This window comes from Protobothrops mucrosquamatus, unplaced genomic scaffold (assembly GCF_001527695.2).
Source record: "Protobothrops mucrosquamatus isolate PMUCROS unplaced genomic scaffold, P.Mucros_1.0 scaffold812, whole genome shotgun sequence".
Lineage (NCBI taxonomy): Eukaryota > Metazoa > Chordata > Lepidosauria > Squamata > Viperidae > Protobothrops > Protobothrops mucrosquamatus.
The window spans coordinates 150379-173466 of record NW_015387075.1 but is presented as its reverse complement, the minus strand read 5'-3'; the positions used below and the strand labels follow the sequence as shown (position 1 = coordinate 173466).

General features: G+C 38.2%; 1 protein-coding gene across 1 annotated transcript in view; it reads right to left on the bottom strand.

Moving 5' to 3' along the window:
- The window catches only part of LOC107290043 (cohesin subunit SA-1), a 113045-nt gene that overhangs the window by 36002 nt on the left and 53955 nt on the right, over window positions 1-23088 (bottom strand). Inside the window, exons 3-7 of the mRNA XM_015818886.1 lie at window positions 22634-22798; window positions 15862-15958; window positions 9312-9388; window positions 5249-5453; window positions 3913-4064 (exon numbers count right to left, since the gene is read on the bottom strand). Coding sequence (XP_015674372.1) covers window positions 3913-4064; window positions 5249-5453; window positions 9312-9388; window positions 15862-15958; window positions 22634-22798 — 696 coding nt within the window. The remainder of the gene's footprint in view (window positions 1-3912; window positions 4065-5248; window positions 5454-9311; window positions 9389-15861; window positions 15959-22633; window positions 22799-23088) is intronic.

Genomic DNA, 23088 nt, shown 5'->3' with positions numbered 1-23088 from the left:
GAGAGGGAGAGGCACTTGCACTTCCTCTCTCTCTCTCTTTCTCTCTCTTTTTCTCTTTCCCCTCTCCCTCTCTTTCCTCTCCCTCCCTCCCCCTTTCTCCAGGTGAGGAGAGAGAGAGAGGGAGAGAGAGAGAGAGGCACTTGCACTTCCTCTCTCTCTTTCTCTTTTTCTTCTTCCCCTCTCCCTCTTTCCTCTCCCTCCCTCCCCCCTTCTTTCTCCAGGTGAGGAGAGAGAGAGAGAGGGAGAGAGAGAGAGGCATTTGCGCTTCCTCTCTTTCCTCTCTCTTTCTCTCTCTCTTTTTCTCTTTCCTCTCTCCCTCTCTCTTTCCTCTCCCTTCCTCCCCTTCTTTCTCCAGGCAAGAAGAGAGAAAGATAGAGGGAGAGAGAGGCACTTGTGCTTCCTCTCTCTCTCTCTCTCTTTCCTCTCTCTTTTTCTCTCTCTCTCTTTCTCTCCCTCTCTCTTTCCTCTCCCTCCCTCCCTCCCCCCTTCTTTCTCCAGGTGAGGAGAGAGAGAGGGAGAGAGAGGCACTTGCGCTTCCTCTCTCTCTCTTTCCTTTCTCTTTCTCTCTCTCTTTTTCTCTTTCCCCTCTTCCTCTCTCTTTCCTCTCCCTCCCTTTCTCCCCCCCATCTTCTTCTCACCTCACATTCTTCACTGACAAAGCAGCCGGGACTCCGGCGCGCCTTCCCAGCCAGCTGGGCCAATGGTCCTGCGGCTGGAGATCGCAGGGGCTGCTCTCTCTCAGGGCCGTGGCTTGCGGGAAGGCTGGCCTGCTCAGCAGAGGCTCTGGCTGGCTGCTCCCAGCGGGGATTCCAGGCTTCCTCCTGCGGTTCCCCGACCACGTGTACCTCGGATGGGGCCAGCCAGAGAAAGGGACTTCCTGGCTGTGCTTCTCCCAGAGGGCGGGGCGCCTGGGCACAGGGCCAATGAGGAGCCCTGCGAGGGGGCAAATCCGCATGAGAGAGAAAGAGAGAGAGAAGCACAAGTGCCTCTCTCTGTCTCTCTCTACAAATGGCGGAGGACGCTCGGAGCTGCAGGGGAAGGCTCAAAAGTGTCCCCAAAACATCTTGCTCCATCGCCCCCCTATCGCCCCCTTTTCATTCCATCGCCCCCACGCCGCCCCTTTTCATTCCATCGCCCCCCTGAAAAATGAAATCGCCCCCTGGGGGGCGGTACCGCCCAGGTTAAGAACCACTGTTCTAGATAACCTGATAGAATATTTAATTTGAGAAATGCATTAGCTCAATTTTAGCATAATTATAACTGGAATGCTTAGTATGGGACCATTTCCGCTACATCTTGCATTCTACAACCTTACTCAAATGAATCTATTTGACACAATTTTGCCTTCCATGAATGTCATTCAATGATACTGTGCAGTATTTGAAAGGTCAGTTCACGGACTGTAAACATGTGATCATGTCATTTCCCCCCCCCTTCTGTTCAATAGTGCCTATTTCTTGGACACTGGCAGGACAAGTCCCTGCAGTTGTTTTGCAAGGCTTTCCATAAGTGATTTGATATTTCCTTCTTCCTAGGGCTCAGAGAAAGTTCTTGCCCGAGGTCTCCCTATTGGCTTTGTGTTTAAGGCAGGACTAGAACTCATGGCCCTCAGGTTTCTAGCCTGATTCCCTAAATCAGAGGTCCCCAACCTTTTTGGCACCAGGGACCGGTTTTATGGAAGACAATTTTTCCACTGACAGGAGTTGGGGGTGGGGAGGTTTCAGGATGATTCATTATATTTATTCTAAATTTTCTAAATAAACAAACAAATAAACAATGCACTTTATTTCTATTATTATTACATTGTATTAGATTAGACCAGTGACTTTCTGCTTCTAAGAAAGTGGGAAGGAAAAGAGACAATCCTAAACTCAGCCTTCCAGCAAAACAAACCAAAGACCCAGCACATTGAGGAAGTGCTGAGAAAACTATTACACACAAAAAAGGGGGGGAATACTGCGCAAGCCCAGCAGCCTTGGAAAAGGTGCAGATGAGTGAGGGATTCCTTTGGAGACACAGTGCTTAAGGGGAAATGTAGCCTCTCCCCTCCCCCATTGCAAGCCGGGTAGGAGCGCTTGGCTTGCAAACTTGAGAGCTGCATGAAGAAAGGAGCATGTGCGCACACACACACACCAAATTAAACCATGAAAAGCAGGCAGGAAATTGCCAAAACATGAGGCACCTGGAGCACCATCAAAACAAAAGCAAAAACCTCAGCGGTCTTAGAAAAGGTACAAATGAGAGATTCCCTTGAAGAAGTAGTGCTTAAAGTGAAAAGTAGCTTCTCCTTGCCCCTATTTGCACCCTGAGAAAGCACCCTCACAAACGCATACCTGGGAAGGGATCCCCCTCCAACAAAGTTTTGGGTAAGCCCCCGTTGCAAGCTGGGCTGGCGCCTGCTTGCCTTGCAATCTTGCGCGAAGGGAGCACGAGCCCAGCTGGGGTGCCGGAAGGGGGAGAACAGGAAAGTGAGGAAGAAGAGGAGGAGGAAGAAAAAGTAGCAGGAGGGAGAGGAAGCAGCAGCAGGAGGAGGCAGAAGAAGAGAGAGCACAAGAAGCAGGAGGAAGAGGAAGAATGACGCTGAGCTCAGATGTTGCAAGCCAGTTGCAAGCGCAGCCGCTGGAGAACCTTTGCACTGAGCAAGCCAGCTTCTGCCCTGCCATTCTCCCACCCTTGCCCAGACCCCTGCAGACTTGCCGCATGCCTCCAGCTGTGCGGACTGGTTCCTAACTGGCCTCGGACTGGGACCGATCCGTGGACTTGGGATTGGGTAACCCTACCCTAAATACTACACCACACTGACTGTCATCCTGTGGGTAGGAACCTGGTAATGGATGTATTAAGTATTTGGGATGAAACGATTCCTCAACAATTTCACCCTGTGTGTCTGTCCCACCAAATCAACCCAAAGCTTTCAGATAGCAATATGTGGGGGACTATTCCAATGCTAAAGTCTAGCATAGGTATGTGAATTCTATACACAAGGAACCAGCCAAAATATAGATCAACATGATTTGAACAAAGGTAATCAAACTCCATTATCCCTGTATCCTCCTCCCCTCTTGCTTAATCTAGGCACACATATTTGTGTACTGCTTATGTAAAAAAATTAACAAAAAATATAAATAGGTGAAGGATAATATTTTGGTAACCCAGACAGACTGTGTTTAATTACTATCTTATCCTTAAATATCTGGCTGTTCTCCTAGGCCTTGAGTAGAGTGGATGGAACCTTTTGTTAGATACATTTGTCACATGCTGCATATGTTTCGATGTTAGTTCTCTGATTTGTTCATTTTTCTTGCTGCACTTTTTATTCATCTTATTGTATGCACATGCATTTTTTATATTGCTCATTGTCTAGGGATGATTTGGAGCTGGGCAGTGCCCAAGTACAATTAAATAAAATTTCTCCCTCAACCAGCCAAAATAAAAGAAAAAATAGGAAGCAATGTTCACTGTAACTATGCTGAGTAAATACTGTAAATAAGATTTTATTTTAAAATGGTAACACTTAACTATATAGATGAGTGTTTACCTATCCAAAGTGTTATGTCAACATGTAAAATCTTAAAAATCTAAATTATTAATATATTATAACTTAACAAACTACATATAATGCAGTTTTAGACCATCTAACTACAAGGATTTTTTAATTCTTATTCACTGCAAAAAGGCTGCAGTATTTATGTTAAATATTAACCAATATGGAATGACATAAGAATCATTTATTTTAATGATGCTTGAAAACTGATTGAATTTCATTTATATTAAAGGCACAGTTTATATGCAAAAATCAATTGCAGTTTTGGGCCTGCTGGCCTGAACTGTAAAGACACCTGAATTTGTATCTTTTCTGACTTGTTTTTTACAGGTGAAAAACTATGACAATCACTCTGAATAGTCATTTACCTCTTTCCGTTTCTGAAGAAGCAGCTCCAGTCTTTCATTAGCTCTTTTACCAATCATTTTGTTTCTTTCAGCTTCATACTGTCTTTGTGTATTATCCTGATGAATACTCAGGTTTAAGGCAACATTCACAAGAGCAGTCATAAGCTTCATAGCTAGGAAAAATACAAACAGAAATCAATTTTTCTTTTTCAGGCCCAAGTGCATTTTTGAAACAATTATTTGCTTAATACTAACTAGAATCCGAAGATTCTGATCTATTTGTGTTGAGGTAAAATATGGATTGCTACTTTCAAAATAACAATCAGCCAGAATCTGTAATTATGCCTCACTCATAAAAGTATATCAATTAACTTAGAATCAAGAGAAAACCTCTTGGCAAATCCTATGTATAATATTAAAAGCATCGCAGTTTTCCACAGACCCATTATGGAAATCAGAGATGGCTTATTATTATCTGTGAATTAGTTCAATATGTAATCCTGAAAGTTTATATCCAATGGTTCTGATGGCAAAAAAACTCACAGAATATTCTGATACCATTAAATGTAAGTCATTAATAACAAATAATAAAGATATCAGTAGTGTTCAGGATTCATTAGAATCCATGAAGGGCTTCTCTCTTCTATCTGCCTAACTAAATATGGCTATTGTTATTTTACATTCTGATCATCAACAATTCTTTTCCAGAATATATCTAACAATTAATTTAATTAGGAAAATTTGTTCCTTGCAGAGCAGTTACTTCCTTGCAAAATAAAGGACAAGTTGACTTCATCCAAACTTGTTTAATTTAAAATTAAATTTACATTACTTTACATTTTACATTAATGTAATGAGATCCATTCCAATTTACATTATTTGCGGAGTGTTGTCATTTGTAGTAATTTATGTAATTGCATTACACAAACAATATATTTATGTTCAATAGACATTAAGAAGTAACAAAGTATGACTGTATATTAAAAAGTTTCTTCCTAAGTTTATTTGTACAATTTCATATCAAAAAATGCAATGCAGGACATATTTATAAAGAGAGGTATTAAGTTTATGGCTTTTGTAATTATTTTGTAGGAAAATGGATTAAAAATAAATTATATGCAAAATGTTTTTTATCACACCTTGTTTTTCCCAAAACTAGCTGATCCAAGCATTTGTGCAAGTGTACTGTTTCAAACCAGAACAATTATACATTCCTTCTGTACAATTCACATATGAAAACATATATTCATATCTTCTGAATAAATTATTCCAAATATAATAAAAGATCAATAACAACACACAGATTTATCACAATGTAACCATTATTTTGTATGTTTTGTCTTTAAAATATACTTACCAGCAAGTGTACTGGTATGTCTGAAAGCTCGAACCTGCGAATCTGACAAACCAGTCAGCAATGAGATCACTGTATCCATCATATATTCATCATAGATGATGCTATATTGACATTGTCGTATTAGTACTCCTATGAATTCACAAAAATTTGATCGAAACTTTTTCCACTGTGGTCCAGGCATTGTAAGTGGGTAATCACCACTGTCCTGTGGGAAGACCAAGCACATACTATCTTTAAAAAAACATTCTTGAGCTTCTGCCAGCTTCTCTTCTAATTAAAATATGAAGTTTTAGTGCAGCTTAAATTCTATCTGAATGACTAAAAACATGGTAATTTCAAATAAAGCTACATTGTCCTGATAATCAGGAAAATAAAAGTGATGAACATGAGGCTTATTTTTTTAAACACACAAAATGATGTACAAAATATTATATATGAAATAGCTTCCTGGTGGTCTATGTCTAGAACATAACATCCTTCTCTGGGTGTGAAATTTGTATCTGAGATAGAAGTATTCGAATATGGGAAAAACAGGAAATGGCAATGCAATCAACAACAGCAAAGGGAACAGAGAAAGGAAGACAGTGGAAAGGTCTGGGAAGGACAAGTGACCTAACTAGATAGGTTATGTTTGACTTCAAGGGTGGAGTTGTCAAAGGGTTAAGAGAACATTGATGTCACACCATCCCCACCCTTGAATTCGAGTGTAGCATATCCAACCAGTCTATCTGCCCTTTCCTCTGATGTTCCCAGTACTGCTGGAATATTCTGCTCTTGAATTGAAGGATAGCGATATCACAAATTCTTTAAAAATATATTAATTCTATAAATAACTCAATTAAGTTAAAGCAGCTAAGAGGAGGTAAAGAAATAAAGACACCGGGAAGACTTGTGGGCATACAGATACACAGGTCAAGGGAAGAAGAAAGGGAGAGACTATCAAATTTATCCTTCATGCTCTGATTTACCTCTGCAAGGGTGTGTGTGTGTGTGCTGGGGTAAGCTGGCTGGCGAAGCTTATAGCGACCCAATTTTGGAGGTTTTGGCATGGCTAAATTGCAATCTAAATTGCAATCTGAATTACAATGTGTTCTCTTCAAGCACAAACAAAAATATTCTACTTTACTGATATCTCTCATATGGAGAGACAAGATAGAAATAATATTTTCAATTCAATTTTACTGCATTACATATATTTTGATTTTTATATCTAACTTAGTTTCACTGTTTATTTTTTTATAATTTCCAAGAACTCAGTAATTTTATCTTTTAAGTGTCAGGTAAAACACTTGACATGCCTCTATAATTTAGTTGGAACATTGCTGCAATATGCTCTATATAGTGGTACCTATTCAGGTCACAGGGCTTCAATTAGCTAGAATGCAATAGCCCAGTTAGTAGCTCACATTTGTTGCTAACAGCATGTTTCACCTGTGCTCCAGACACTGCACTGGTTTCTATCAGCTTCTGAATGCAATTCAAAGCATATACTTTTAAAGCCATACATAGCTCAATAAAAAGGTAATTTTACATAACTGAAATAGATCCAACTGTTTTATGTCCTGGAAAAATATGTGGGCAATCCAAATCACAAGAAAAAAATACAGTAAAGTACAAGAGAAGAAAAACAGTAGGATAATTGGCCACAGAAATGCTTTGAGGTTTACCAGAATCTGGCAGGGAACAATCTATGTTAGGATTTAAAGAGCTGGGTAAAAACAGTGAAATGGTTTGATTTGTTTAGAAGAAGAATGCTGGACCGATATCAGGGCTTAAGGGTCTTCAGAGCTGAGTATTAAAGAAGTGCTTTGGAGCATGCCAAAGCAATTATGTAATAGCTGTCTGTATATCTTTAAATAAAATATGACTTCCTTTGATCATGTGTGAATTGTGGAGAGGAGCTGCATAATCCCAGGAAAAGACATGATGATGATGATGTTATCCACTCAGTCGTGTCCAACTCTTGGCGATTCTATGGGCCAGGTGTCTCCATATTTTCCGATCTTGCACTACTTCTTTGAGTTGTTCTATGCTCTGGCTGGTGTCAGCTTTGATGGTGGGAAAAGACATAGCTATTTTAAATATTTGGAAAGAGGTGCTATGTAAGAACCTTCATGTGCTTTGAAGCACCAATTTGTACTCAAACTGGAAGCAAAATACTGCCTAAACAGATAGGAGAAAATCATAAGAAAATCGAAAATCAGATACAACATTATCAGGATGGCAAGGGTAAGATTCACAGTGTTTCCCAAAGAAAGAGAGAAAATATACCCTACACTTAGAAATATTGTCAAGGGAGAAAAAAGTTTGATGATTAGCTGAATATTCTGAATCATGAAGGAAAAAGAGACAAAATTTTCATGTCTGATTAAATAGTTGACAATGACAAATGAGCAATAGTCAGTGGTGAAGGACAGTAAACAAGGAGAGTGATCTGTGATGTTTCGTTTTGGACATGTAAGCTTCAGACAACTCTGAAATTTTCAAACAAATTTATTAGAGAAGCACTTGAACTTAAGAAACTGCCTGAGTGAGAGGTAGAATTGAATATATCAGCATATAATTTTTTAAAAAATTGTGGTTATGATTAGGTTACCCAGGAATAATCTGTCTGGATGTGTGTGCCCTTCAAATATTTCAGAACTTTGATAATAATATTGAAACAATAATAATAAAATACCTTCATAAATAAAACCAATACTTCATCAACCCAAAGAAAAAATCAACACAGATAAAGGAATAACAGTAGATGACCAGATAAAACAAGCACCAACAGACAGAAGAGAATTATCTTCAGTGGGATATTGAAAGAGGAATGATAACAGATAAACTGCATCCTAATAGTTCCAGTAAGATACCAAATTGGGATCTACTGAAGAGCCTACTATGGGTATAACGCCTACAGTGCTTAACTAGTTTCTTTGCCAAATTTCCGAAGTCCTCTGCAAGCAAGCAAGTCAACTTCCCCATAAGAAAGGACTAGCCTTTTCCTGAAAGATTACTGCTTGAAAATGAGAGAAGTCTATGTCAGAAAAGTAAAAAGGAGATAATAAGAGAGAGAATGGATAGTTGGCCCACCATGTGCCTTTAGCCGCCTTCACCACTGGCATATGTCATCTGATAGATCACTTTTGAAATAAAATCTTTGCTAAAGCAAAACTTGCCCACTTCTATAATAGAACAACAAGGTAGTATTTGATACATTATCCTACAAAATATACACTTTAGTCTCATAGGATATGGATAGTACCTCAATGGGTGGTTTTAAAAACAAATTTTAAAACAGCAGCAGGAGCTTCTTTAAGATAAGACAAGATAAGCAACTTTGATGAGTAGTGGCAGTGGTATAGAAATGTCACAGAGTGCCTTGATCAAAAGAAAATTATAGGGGCCCTCATGCAATCTATGTATGTTTACTGAAAAATAAATAAGCTAACCATACAGAAATTAATGAGACTACACTAAATCTTACATCATTAAAGATATTTTCAAAATATTTGAATTAATTTGTGTTCACAACTTTCAGTTTATTATATAAGAAAATACTGCAAGTATGATACAACAAATACATATTTTATATACCAAATACGTAGCCTACAATTTTAATTACAGAACTCCTTGATATATCCTTTAATTGCTGTCAGGTCTTTATTTCTTCAAATAATGCTTGAATTTCTTTTCCCACTCCTAAATTTTGTTCCACTTTTAATATTCTACAAAAAGTATATGTATTGTGGGATGCAATACAGGATTAGGGTAGAGTGAAACTAGTTTAATTTCAAGCAATTTCCAAAAAAAAAATACTGAAATTTATGTTTAAATACTTCTCACTGAAATCAATCTGACTTCAAAGTTCTGTGTCAGTCAATATATCTGGATAGCAATTGCTCACTTCTCTTTAAGAGTCCAATCCTTTTTCTTTTTTTTTTTTTACCTACAAGGATGTATAATTATGTTTTCATACAGTATACCTCCTTAAATAATTAGATCACACAATAACGTTCACTACATGTCCAATTTTGCTGAAGCTTAAAACATATTTTGTATATGTCCGGTACTATACCTCATCAAATTCTTCAGTCATTTTCCTGATAATTTCTGCATTTTGCATGTTTCTAAACATTTCAATCCGCACAGTTCCTGTAATAAAGTAAGTATAAATATTTTATAATATTTAAAGATATCTTTATTTTGAACACACACAAACATGTTAAAGAACATAATGGCAAATGAATAAACATATAGGATTTTCTTTCTCTATTTACATTTAGCAGCCACTTATAAAATTTGATGTTATTGCTCTGTTTTTCTAGAATAGACTGATAGCTCCTGATCAAGGCAGCTATGGCCAGGAGGCCTTTGTAAATCTATTTTTGTTTACCAGTTGCATTCATTCCTGAACTATACCTTAATAACATCCTGATTGAACTAATGCAACTCATTCTACATTAGACTGCCCTTGAAGACTACCTGCAAACTTTATTTGATCCAGAATGTAGCAATGTGGATATGACAAGAACTGCTTGAGTTAAGTAAAAATACTTTTGTTATAGAGTGCAATAAATTGTACTGTGGAATCATTTGCTTTATTTAGCAAATGCCCATCTTAATCATTTTTGTGGTTAACAAGGAAAAAAATAAAAACATGATAAAAATATAAAAATAACAGTAAAATTATGTTAAGGATAAGTACAAAAAAGGAATTTTGGTGCAATGATGAAATGAAAGAAATTGTGGATGAGAAAAAATGTGTAAAATGCTGATAAAAATGAATGTAATATAATATACTACATAATGGGTAGATTAGATAGCTACACAAATGTAGGAATAAAACTATCCACTGTTTATAAGGAATGTTTATTATGATGTAAGAACTTTCTTATTGAATATTGATAACCCTCGTATGCAGAGGATGCTGTGTTTTTGGCTGAGAATGAATTCTAGGGAATTTTGTGTGCCTCATACAACAATGATATGGATTGAATATATATGCACTGCAAAAAGGAGTGGTTGTTTTCCACTTTATTTTCTCCATCAAACATGATTGCAAAATATGGAAAATTAGAGCAAGTAAACAAATATATCTTGCTAGTACAATGTTTACCAATGATAGGAAAATGAACAAATATTAAGACGTGAAAATACTGGCAGAAAGTTGGTATAAATCTGTTCTATTTATCAAGAGAAGCAAAAATAACTACATGTGATTCCAGCCAATCTGTCATATTGATGTGAAAGACAAGAATGTCAGGAGAAACAAAAATGCAGTGAGAATTAATTATTTAAGAAATATTTAATAACAAAATCAAAGATATAGTTGGGAATAAATGGTACTACAAGTCATCCTCAACTTACAACTATTGTCTAATGACTGTTTGAAGTTACAATGGCACTGGAATGACTTATGAATGTTTTTCACATTTATGATCATTACAGCATCCTCGTGGTCACATGATCCAAATTTGCCCACTTGGCACTTGTTAGGTATTTATGACAGTTGCAGTGTCCTTGAGTCATTTGAATACCTTTTGCGACCTTCTGACAAGCAAAGTCAATGAGAAAGCCAGACACACGTAATAACCATATTACTAATTTAAGAACTGCAGTGATTCACTTAACAATGGTGGCAAGAAAGGTTGTAAAATGGGACAAAACCCACTTAACTCTCTTGCATAGCAGTGGAAATTTTGTAAATAAATGTGGAAAACAAACTAAAGCTTGGGGAAGCCAACGGTTGGAGTAAAGCTTATTATCAACAGGGGGGAAAAAGATGAAAAGTAGTATAGTTTAACTTGTAACAGAAGTAGGATAATCCTGGTAGGATTGAAACAGCTGATAGAAGGAGGCAGTACTAAGTGTCAAAATTCTGTAACAAATTATAAAAAAAAACTTTTGTGAACAAAATTTCTAATTGATGAAAAAACAGTGATGCTAGATCAACCTGATCGTTTTTACGGAATGACCAGTTTAGTTGACCATGAAAATGTAATAGATGTAACATATCCTGATTTCAGTAAAAGTGTTAGACAGTTTTCATGAGATTTCAGTAGGCTGGATCATACTACCATTAGATGGACAGAGTTGGCCGAACAATTACACCACCACCAAATGACTGTCCACCAATGGCTCTTCAGCACTCAATAGAAAACAGAGTATTGCACGGTTTCATTTTAGGCTGCATGCTGTTAAACATATTTTTACATGATCTCGACGAGGGGCAAGAAAATAGGATTATATAATTTGCAGATGATACAGTGGTAGGAGAGTAGCAGACACCCAAAATATCAGATGACACAGCCTCCAGGTACCAGGATAAGACAGCCATGGCATTGCTTAATTTGCCAAGGTAGAGATATACAACTGGATATCATCAGCGTACTTCACCCCAAGGGAACAAAAGAGTTTACCCAATAAGCTCATACAAAGGAAAAGAGAAAGCATCAACTCTTTTTTAGCACCCTACCTAGTACTAGAGGCTGAAGGCGGGACCTCTCCTACCCAATCGTCTCTGACTGGAATCAACCCTGAGGAAAGGAGGTGAACCAGCCGAACACTGTACCACCCGCCTCCAATTCTGAGTTGATCCAAAAGGATACCATGGTCAATAGTATTAAAAGTCACCAAAAGGACAAATTTAGCTTTGTTCAGTATAGTGAGGTCTAGCGAAAGCTTTTTAAGAAGGGGGCAAACCACAATCTCTTTAAAAGGCAAAGGAATAGTCCTATCACTCAAAGAAGAATTAACCACTACCAGAATCCACTCAGACAACATTCCTCGGGCCACTTTAACTAGCCAGGAGGGGCATGGATCTAAAAATCAGGTGGCTGCAGTCAGTCCTAAGAATCCTGTCCATTTCTTCAGGTCCAACAGGTTCAAACCAGATAATCAAGCAAGAATTTTCCCTAAGCATCTCCTCCATATCTGCAACAAAGCCAATGTCCAACTGGGAACGAATCTGAGTGACGTTATCTGACAGATGTTATGCAAATTCTTCTGCATGTCCCTGTAAGAGGATCTCCATGTCCCAATGTCAACCTCTGCCTGAAATCCCCACCAAGAAACATAATGGAGTCGAAAAGTCCTCTAATGTTGTCTTTAATGGGTTGAATCATAGCGGCAAGTTAGAAAGCAAAAGCTAGTTCTAACGAAAAGGTGGGAAGCGGTTAATTAAATGAATCATTCTCCTCCTCCTCTCTCCTCTGACCGGATAGGTCACAATGTCCAATCAAAACACAACTGTTTGTTATGAGAAGCATTCTTTGTTTGCCAAAACAGAATTTTCACTTCTCTGCTCTCTCAGGATGATAAGCCACCTGTGGATTCCACTCTGTTTCTCCATCCTCCCTCTCCGCTCTGTAGGCAAGCTAAAGGCATGCGGTGGTCTTAAAGGTAGCCAAGTTCTTAGCTTGCCACCTTACCCAGAGGGCCTATGTCACCTATTACAGGACTGTGAATACATTAAGGATGAAATACTGGTGTTTCATCGCCCTCGCTGCCACAAGGTAGGCCTTAACAGCAGCTCTAACTTGCACTTGGTTGAGTTCGTTGAGCACCAATGGCCCTCAAGAGGTCTCTTCTCCCATTTCATCTCCCTCCTCTGTAAGCCACAGGGGATGACAGGATAGCCAATCTAAGGTCTCAGCTACCCCATTATTCCAAGCGGCAACCAAGGTCTCAGATGGGCCATACAAAATGGATAACCCCCAACTCCTTCTGAAGTGGCTCTGGTTCTATCAGATGCTGGGGGTAGATTACAGATAGTCCTCGAGTTAGAACAGTTCACTTAGTGACCATTTGAAGTTACAACAACACTGAAAAAAGTGACTTATGACAAATTTTCACACGACCGTTGCAGCATCCCCACGGTCTTGTTATCAAAATTCAGATGCTTGGCAACTGACTCACATTTATGATGGTTGCAGTGTCCTGGAGTCATTTGATCCCCTTTTACAACCTTCTGACAAGCAAAGTCACTGGGGAAACCAGATTCACTTAACAACCTTGTTACTAATTTAACAACTACAGTAATTCACTTAACATATGTGGCAAGAAAAATCATAAAATGGGGCAAAACTTATTTAACACATTTTTCAGTTAGCAACATAAATTTTGGGCTGAATTGTGGTCGTAAGTTGAGGACTACCTGTAAACTAATGATCCAACCTCTGTGCAATACGAGGTGACACAAGAGAAACCCATGGAAATCAAGGAGAGAATTGACCATGACAAAAGGAACACCAAAAGCTCCCCCAGATTCACTGCACGCCAGATGTCCCAAGAACATTTCAGGGCTAGAAAAGTTCTACAATCAAAAGTGGAGGGGAAATTTTTAGAAGAAAGATTACAGAGGCTCTTAATTGCCACAAGCAATATTTGGAATGTATTATTTCTGCCAAAGGAGATGTTGCAAAATATTGTCTGAAAGGAGGTTCAAAAGTATGTGCCATTGTTATTTATGTCTTATATTAAATTTGTGAACAACTGCACATAAATACTAAGGATGCATTTAAATTTGTACAAATATATTGTGTTTGATCTTATACCATGAAGAGGTTGTATCACCTACTGTTTATATATAGATTCAATGTAAAACACAATTTGATTAAGGATGGCAAACTTTTGCATACAATTGTGTGATTTAATTTGAAGCTATATAATTTCAGTGATTTTTGTTAGTAGTTCTGTACAGCACAGCCTTTCCTCTCTTAGATGTATAATTTTGCAAGAGACTGCTTGATTCAAGTTCATACTTTGTAATCACTAATAGATTGATTCTCACAATTTAGATATGTCTTCACTAAAGTAGTAGAATTCAGTTCTGCATAATTTAAAAAAAGTAAACTATGAATTCTATATATTTTACACAAATACATAAGTTATTCTGCCATAGCTCATATACTGCTTTTCTATCACATTAATACCAGTTTCACATTTTACAGTAATGTATATCTGAGGGACCCCTACCTGATGAAGGCTACTTCTGTTTTTATCTTTGTTTTTATAGATTGTGAGCTGCCTAGAAGCATTATGTGAGATAAGCATCCATGTAAGTCCTATAAATAAGTAACTAACTTTTTGGCTTAGTCAATAACAAGTAGGGTAAATAAGTAAAGCATAGTTCATTTTAAGGTAGTATATTACAATTGAAATTACAGATACCACTAACTTACTGAATGCAATGCATACACAAGTGGCAAAAGGCAGGAGTTGTTGTTTATTGTTTTGTTCCTGATTTCTTTAAGAACCATAACAAAAATACTAATTAAGCCAAAGAGGAAGATTCCCAAAATTCTCTTGTATAGATAAGAGTTACTGAGTATAAGATTATATGACTAGGTTTTTTTCTTTTATATATTCAAAAATTAGATTTATTTAGTTTCAATAGTCTCCTGTATATTACATTGGAACAGGTGGATGAAACTTTTTCAAAATTATTTTCTTTGCATTTAGCTTCGCATTTGGGATAAAAGGTTACTCTAAACAAACTTCCTTGGAACATAGGCTGAGATGTATATCTACATAATTGTGACCAAAAGCTGTATTCTTTGCAACTTCTCATTTCCAGAGACAATATTAATTTCTAAGTAAGTTTGCAGAATGACATGTGATACTAATTTACTTCAGTGAAACAACTGTTTTTGTATATTGCATTAAGTAATATTATGACAGTTATTAGACAGGAAGCAAGGCAAACCAGAAATAAGGGAAAGTAAAGAAAAAGACCACAAAACTAAAAATACATTGATTTGTTTCTAACAGAAAAGACTAAGGATCAAGTTTAAATGACAAAGCATAAATGCCAAAGACACTGTAAAGAGGTTAAGATGAATTTATGGGAAAATTTGTAAAAAAAAATTACAGATTTTCTATATTTGGTTTTATTTTGATCTTGCCATGTTTATAACTATTTTTTTTAGAAAACCCTATCTCCAGAATTAAAAGAAGAACTTTTACTAATTATCATTTGAAATACTTAATATCAATTAACATTTGGATTAATCCTGGTTCATTATTTAGAGTAGGGGTGTCAAACTCACGTCACGTGACGTGTCATGACATAGCGCGACTTTTTTTTGCCATTGCCGGCAATGCGGTGGGCACGGTTTCGCTATAACGCATCCGGCCCGTGGGCTGGCAGTTTGACACCCCTGATTTAGAGTCAAACACTACAACATATTTTAACAAAGATTATCTGCATTTCAAAGCTACAGTAACACAGTGATCTTTTCTTACATTTAAAAAGTATCCTAATTTTAGTTCTAACAAATGTATCCTTCATATCAGGATACATAATATGGTTCCAGAATAGAATGTGAAAGGATGTGTTGGATGTTACAGTATATTAGAAATTACTAGGTCATAATTCCTGCAACAGTAATAGTATGTTACTTTAAAAAAAAGTCTTTCCATTTTAGGAAATATGGATGAAATCACAGAACAGTTTCTCTTCCCTAATGTCCTTCAAATACTGTCATTTCATTTTTTATTGCACATTTATCTTTTAGACTCTTGCAGCAGTCATTTTTAAATTGTAAACAAGTTTTTATTTCAAGCTGTACATGTAAGGAATACATAGAACCAGAGTAATTTTATAATACTTTTATGCCTTTTACCTCGGCATCCTGAACATTGGATGAAGAAGTTGATTAAATCCAGTAGTGCTATATCCCTGTCTTGCTTATACAATTCAATCCAGTCATCTACCACGGACTGTCAATAAAAGAGAAAGAACAGTCAAATATTCAAGACAGAATTCAATGCTTCATCATACTACATATAAATAACACTCAATTTTCATCACATCCTGTGATTTATGAAATTAATATATCATAGACTAACAGCCAAGAGTAAAACAGGAGTCTATTACCACAATTTCTGAAAAATCCTGCCTGAATAGGAAAATAAATGCCATAAAATAATACCTTCAATGCCTTCTGTAGCAATGTGTTTCAGAAAGAGGACAATTAACTGAGGTGAATGGTTCTTTTAAAAATCAGTGCGCAGACAGTCCTTGATTTACAATCATTTGTTCAGTGATCGTTTGAAATTATAGCACTAAACAAAGGGACTTATGACCTATCCCTCAAGTTACAGCTGTTGCAGCGCCCCTGCAGATATATGATCAAAATTTGGATGCTTGGAAACCTGCCCACACTTATGACTGCTGCATACTCTCCCGTCTGGCTATCTTCCTTGCCTATTTGTGCCTTTTTGGGCCCTGCCTTGCTGGGTGGCAAACAAACCTAAAACTTTACTCATGTGTTGCAGGAGAAGCTGGATCCTAAAAGGAGTCAGACAAATGGCAAAGGAGCAAAAGGGAGAAGCCAACCTACATTTTAGCCCCTTGCAACCTGAAGATGGGGAGACACTAGCATTGACCACGGAGGAAGCTTAGTGATCCATCCATTGATGGTGTTTGCAAAAGAATGAAGCCAGTTGGCAGTCGAGAGAGTGCAGGCCTCTCCTACCCGTAGTTCTTGCTAGGCTTTGGAAATGAAGGAAACCAAAAGGAAGAAAACTTTGCAAAGGCAATGAGGGCTTAGCCCATGTGTAGACATGGCAGAAGCTGAGTCCTAAGGGGACTCAGATAGGCAGCAAAAAGTTGAGCTCTCACTGTCTTTACCAAATATTTTTTTCAGCACTCCACACAAACAATCCTCTGAAGGATTTTCTTTGCTTCCTTCATCCCCCTCCTTTTAAAATTAAATCCCCAGGATATTCTTTTTCTCTATTCTTCAGCCTGCCAGTCACTCATCAAGATAAGTCACTTAACAGATTTTGTCACCCTCTTTCCAGGTGTGTATAGTAAATGTAACAAGTTAAATTTACTTAAGCAATCAAGGCTTCTCATGGCTTGTTTGGAAGCCTTAGAGCCTCTTCAGTACTGCATTGAAGCACTTGGTTCTAATCTAGCTGGGGTCTTCCCCCTGCTGGGCTGTTTTCTGCTTTGCAAAACCTTTTGCTGTTTGCCTGCCTCCTTTTCAGACCCAGCTGGGTGGGAGGCTTCCCAGGGTTCTCCCCCCAAGCACTTTGTATTCTGATTTAATTACCTGTGCAGTCACTTAACAACCACACCTGGGAAAGCCAGGATGCAGCTGTAGTGTCAAGTCAGGTCACGTGATAACTCGACTTACAATCATAATTTGGGATTCAACTCTGGTTGTAAGTCAAGGACTATCTGTACCTAAGCTACATTAGATTTTATGTGCCTTACAATTCAGGCAGTCCTCGACTTACAACCATTCATTCAGCAACAATTCATATTTAAGACAGTGCCTAAAATGGACTTCTGGCCCATACCTTAAGCCACTGCAGCACCCCCACACTCACATGATCAAAATTCAGGACCTTGGCAGCCCATCCACACTAATGACTACGGTGGCACTGCAACTCTCCCCACCCTCCTATGTCCCCTTCAATCCTCCAATCTATGCATGCCCCATTACTTCTCAATTAGTACACCTGTTCTCTCAAGACCTTAGAAAAACCAGAAGTTTCCGGTAGGAACTTGAGAATGGGACATGTAATTTGGACAAGGAATGGGGTACGCAGCTTAGAGAATGGTGCGAAGTGGCCTGGTGTAGGTAACAGCTGCCTTGTATACAGCCAGGTGCGCCTCTTGAGCAACAGAAGAAAAACTAAGCAACTGGGTGCAGCTGAGGCTTCCATGGGCAACTGTGGGATTGTGCTAATCTTCATACGGCTTGCAACGACCTCCCATGGCTTCTTTCATCTTCTTCCAGCACTTCATGCTCCTTACCTGGGGCTCCCTCTGCTTAACAGCACACACATCTCAGTTAACAATGGTAGCTGAGAGTGGAAGAATGGAGGTCACTAAGTGACACAGTGACAAAACATTTTGCTTTACAACTGCATCATTTAGAAATGAGTACCAGTTGTGGTCAAAGGTCAACAACTACCTATACTAGATTCTCCCTTGAATTAATCAAAGGCTTCAGATAATTGGCAATATCTTGTGGCTAGGTGTCAGTCCTTCCAGGTAGACCAGTGCTGGAGAGGCAAGGTGAGGATCGAAGGATGATATGTAGATGTGTGTGAGGCTATGAAGGAGGCATGGTGGGGCTCGAAAAGGGGAGGGGAAGATGTGTGAGGAAGTGTCCCAAGGTATAGGGAGAGTATGTGGGAGTGCCCAAGGGTGCAAGGGAGGTGTGGTAAGGCTCAGAGAGTGTGTGCAGAGGTGTGTGTGAGGGAGGCATGGCAAAGTTTATGGAGGGTGCATTGGTGGCAGGGGAGGAATGGTGAAGCTCAAGGAAGATGCATGAGGCATGACAAGGATCAGTGAGGTGATGCGCCAAAACTAAGAGCGGGTATACAGGGCTACATCAGTGGGGAGGACACAAGGAAAGGCTTAGGGAGGGTAGTGGTGGTGCACAAGTGGCTAGTGTGCAGAGGGGCTGGGCAGGGTGCACAGGTGAGGGAAACTTATACCAGAGATTTATAAGCTCCCTTGCCATCTTCCCCACTGAGTATCTGGGGAAGCCGGCAGGGAAGTTCACAAATGGCGTTCATGTGATGGGCACTGGAACCAACTTTAAATGCAAATCAGTTGCCAAGAAACCAGCTTACAATCACATGACTGCAAGGATACTGGGACGGCCAATGTTCAAAGGACCACCATTTGTTCAGTACCATCTTTATTTCAAAAATTCATGTTTTCATGTGTTTTATAGTTTTAATATGTCATTTTAACTTTTGATTGGGAGCTGGCCAGAGTTCATTAGAAGATGGGGGACTATATACATGTTTTAAATAAATAAGTAAGTAAGTAAGTTGCTGAATGAGCAGTCCTACATCAAAGACTACCCTATAAAGTAGCATTCTAGTATTGTATTTTCTATGATGTACTGACCTGGTCTAACTCAAAGAAGTAAACATTCTACTATTTCTATTTGGTGGGCCATCATACCTTGCCTTTAATTGTGAAAATGGCATCTGCTCTATGGAGCACTCACTTTACTGAAGTAAAGTAAAGTATTATTACAACATCAACAGCAAATGGATTTACAACTCTCAAATAAGAAATCTATCCAATGCTATGATACAACTAACACAACATTTAGTCCAAGGCCTGTTTCAGTCAGCAACCACCCTTCAAGTATTCAAGAAGAACACGAAATTCAGAGAAGTCCAGGATCAATTCCTGACTTTCACAAGTGGATTGACTAGCATGTGTGTTATAGATTACAGAAAGTTGACTTTTGTTTTGAATCCACTGGGGAAAAAAAGGGGTAGACAAATGGGCACTGCAATAACTGAAGGTAATCATTTATTACTGGACAATTTTCATGTATTTTTTTAAAAAGCTGTATTTGACAATTTAATCAAAATACCAATAGGAAATTGTCAGCAACTTTAACAACAAATCAAGATTTTTCCAACTTTAAACATGTTTAACCATAGAATTCCTTAATACATATTAGATTTTCAAGTATTTCTACTCCCACTGTTCATCATTTCCTGATCAACTCACTAAATCTCCTTGCTCACAGAAAATGTGCCAATTTTATTGATGTTTTGGGGGAGGAGAAGCAACCACATAGCCTCATTGGCTGTATAACTGTAAAATCAACTTGAAGCCAGGAGTCCAGACTCCAGTAAGAGACAATATCCATGTCCACTTGAAAATTCGGTACTTTGTAGGAATTTATGATGATAATTTTGAGGAACGGATTTATTTGCCCTTCTAAATCCCCAGCCTTTACACCCATATTGTTCATCACTAAGGGATAATTCTTTAAGGAATGTGTATGGCTATAGGTTCCTATAATGCAGTGGTTCTCAACCTTTTTAATGCCGCGACCCCCAACCGGTCGTTAAGTCGAGGACTAAACTGGTCGTAAGTCAAGGACTAAACCGGTCGTAAGTCGAGGGCTAAACCGGTCGTAAGTCGAGGACTACCCAACCGGTTGTAAGTCGAGGACTTTCCCTGCCCGGGAGCGCTGTGCATGCGTGGTTCCGCCCCCTGCGCCGGTCAAGGCGTAGCTGGCAAGCGGCAGAGACGGAGCAGGCCGACCACCAGCTGGCCCAGCTCAAGGGAGGTAAGGCACCCGCCGGAAAAGGGGAAAAAATGGCGGACAGCCTTGCTTGGCGACCCCCGTGAAATGGTCGATCGACCCCAAATGGGGTCGCGACCCATAGGTTGAAAACTGCTGCTATAATGTAACCATTAAAGATCATTCCCCAATGCCTTTCTTTTCAGATATGCTGGCTGGCTTCAGGAGGCACTCATTTTCAAAATTGGAGTTGCTTACAATTAAATCAGAATGAAAGAAGGCCATGCATATTTAATTTCATTTGATACCAAGATATGGCCATTTTTAATACAAAGTAATACCTTTTTGCTTAATTGTGGGAAGATCCTTTTCAGATTCAAGTATGAAATAGTTTCTGATATATGTAAATATTTGTGTACATACTGATCTTTTTCAGAAGGTCCATGTCAGCACTAGACTTGTCAAATATGTGTTACAGTGACTCTATGAACAGAATTTTTGCTAAGTTGGAAAAATGAGTTTATTTTGTCTCTTACTGGATTTCTACAGAAAGAATACAAATGGATTCCATAGAAAGCACCTATAAATCAAGGATGTCTAGCATTTCTGAGCTTCACAAATTCTTATAAAAAGCTCGTCCCTAATTTTCATCTCTACTGAAGTGCCCTTGTACAGGGCACAAGGATTTTTGTCTTGAAGAAAGAACACATGTTCAAATAGTCTAAGGAAGAGCCAGCATTGTTTCAGGAAATGAAAGTCCTTTTCTATTCACTGTTGTTTCTTAAACATAGGACCACTGCTATCCTTTTATGATGCAAACAGATGCCTCAGATTTTGCAATAGGAACTGTTCTCCTTGCAGCAAGAGAGATCTCCTGCTGTGTGTATTGTATTCCTAATTGCTTCTCCCAGCTGAACAGAATGAAGATAATAAAGAGTTGCTTGCAATAAAAAATGTGTTCTACCAGTGGCAGCACAGATCACAAGAATTTGGAAATTCTGCAAAAAACATAATCTTTGCAAAATACCTCATTAGATCAGGTGGGAACAATTGGTTTTCCATTTCAGTTTTTATATCATTTATATGCCTGCCTCACCAAATAAATTAGCAGATGCACTATAATATAAACTATCAATTTCCATACTTATCCCTCCCTATATAATCCTGCAGCCAAGCAACTGTGCACTCCCCAGAGTTACATTCTCCAAAAGACTTAAGGGCAGGGAGACAGGTTGTAGATCTGTTATATCAAATTAGAGTGCAAAGACCAGGATGCAAATGTCAAGGCTCAGATGGATGAACTTCAGTGAGATCACAGAGTCTTCATCTTTCTGTATAAATGATGAGTGGTTGTTCCATAATGAACATTTATCTGTTCCCCTTCCTTTAAGGGGAAAGGTATTGTATCTATGTAATGAAAGATGCTTCATGTTGTCATATATGTTGCCAGGTCAAGAATGTTCAGGGAAAACTGGTGGCTTGCTTCTCCAATTGTACCATGGGATTCTATTTCACTAGATTTTATCACCCATGTTTCCCATTTTCAGGGATTTACATCCATTTTGTGGTAGTGGATTTGTTTTACTAAATGGCTCATTTCATTCCATATAGACCTTCCTTTGCCATAGGTAACTGCAACTTTTTTTAAGATCATGCTTTCAGTTAAAAGTACTTTTACAGAAAGTGAATTAATTATGGTAAATTAATTAAGGGATAAAACCTACAAATCAGTCGTAGTTGGCTATTGAGTGGTCCATATTTTCTTGGAGTCAGAAAATAACGTACTTTTGAAAACATAAAAAGCTCAGTTGGACGACTCTGCAGATATAGTGATAAAGAATAACAACCTCTTGGCCACCATTAGCACTCCAGAGTAGGATTGCAAATAGGCTCACTTGACTGACTATATTGAGTCAGACCTATGCTGTCAAATTTGTTTCATTCATAATCTCACTCATTTCATCACACAAGCTTTTGGTAAAACAGGAGTGCTGGTTTCATTCTACTAAAACAAAAAATAAAATAATAGTAAGAAGCATTTCTGTCAACTATCCAGCCAATTTTTCCATGTAGGAACAAAACATATTCAATGAAATTACCAATCAAGATGACAAGAAAAAAAAATCAAAAGAATAAAAGCCATTTCGATCCTTTAGCAGATCACTTTGTTCAAGGTAACACACATATGCGTATGTGTATGCATGCACACACACAGGCATACAGATGCTGAGTTTTATCATACCATTCAAATTTTCATCTGACATTTATAGCTTGTTCATTTGTTGAATTTCTGTTGCATACAACTTAGCATTAAACTTGTAGGTTATAAAATACAGTTAACACAAGTTCCCACAGGCAGCAATGATTTTACCTGCATAGCACTTTTGCCCATCTTCACAACATCAAACAAAGTAATAGGATCCCCTTCTCCATTCTGCTGAGGATGGCCATTAGCTCTTCCTCGGCCTGTTCCTCTAATTCCAGTTTCAGAGCGAAACTTCTCTCCTGGAGTCTTTCGAGGCTTCTTATTGGCAGACTGGGAGACAGAAGATCAGGAGAGACAGCCTTGATACCCTTACATCATATTTAATATATTATGTTTTTATAAATGCTAGTTTTAAAGAACAGTAAAAAGTTCTGTTTCAAATCTCAACATGTAAGTCAACAGATTTCAATACAATTTTTAAACAGTAACACTAGTTTTATCTAAAGTGCAGAATTTTAGATAAAACTTGAACAAATTTTCAGTATGCTTTATTTCCTAAAATATAATAGTTTTTTTTTAAAAAGAAAAAAGCATTGAACAAAATGGTGTAATCCAAAATT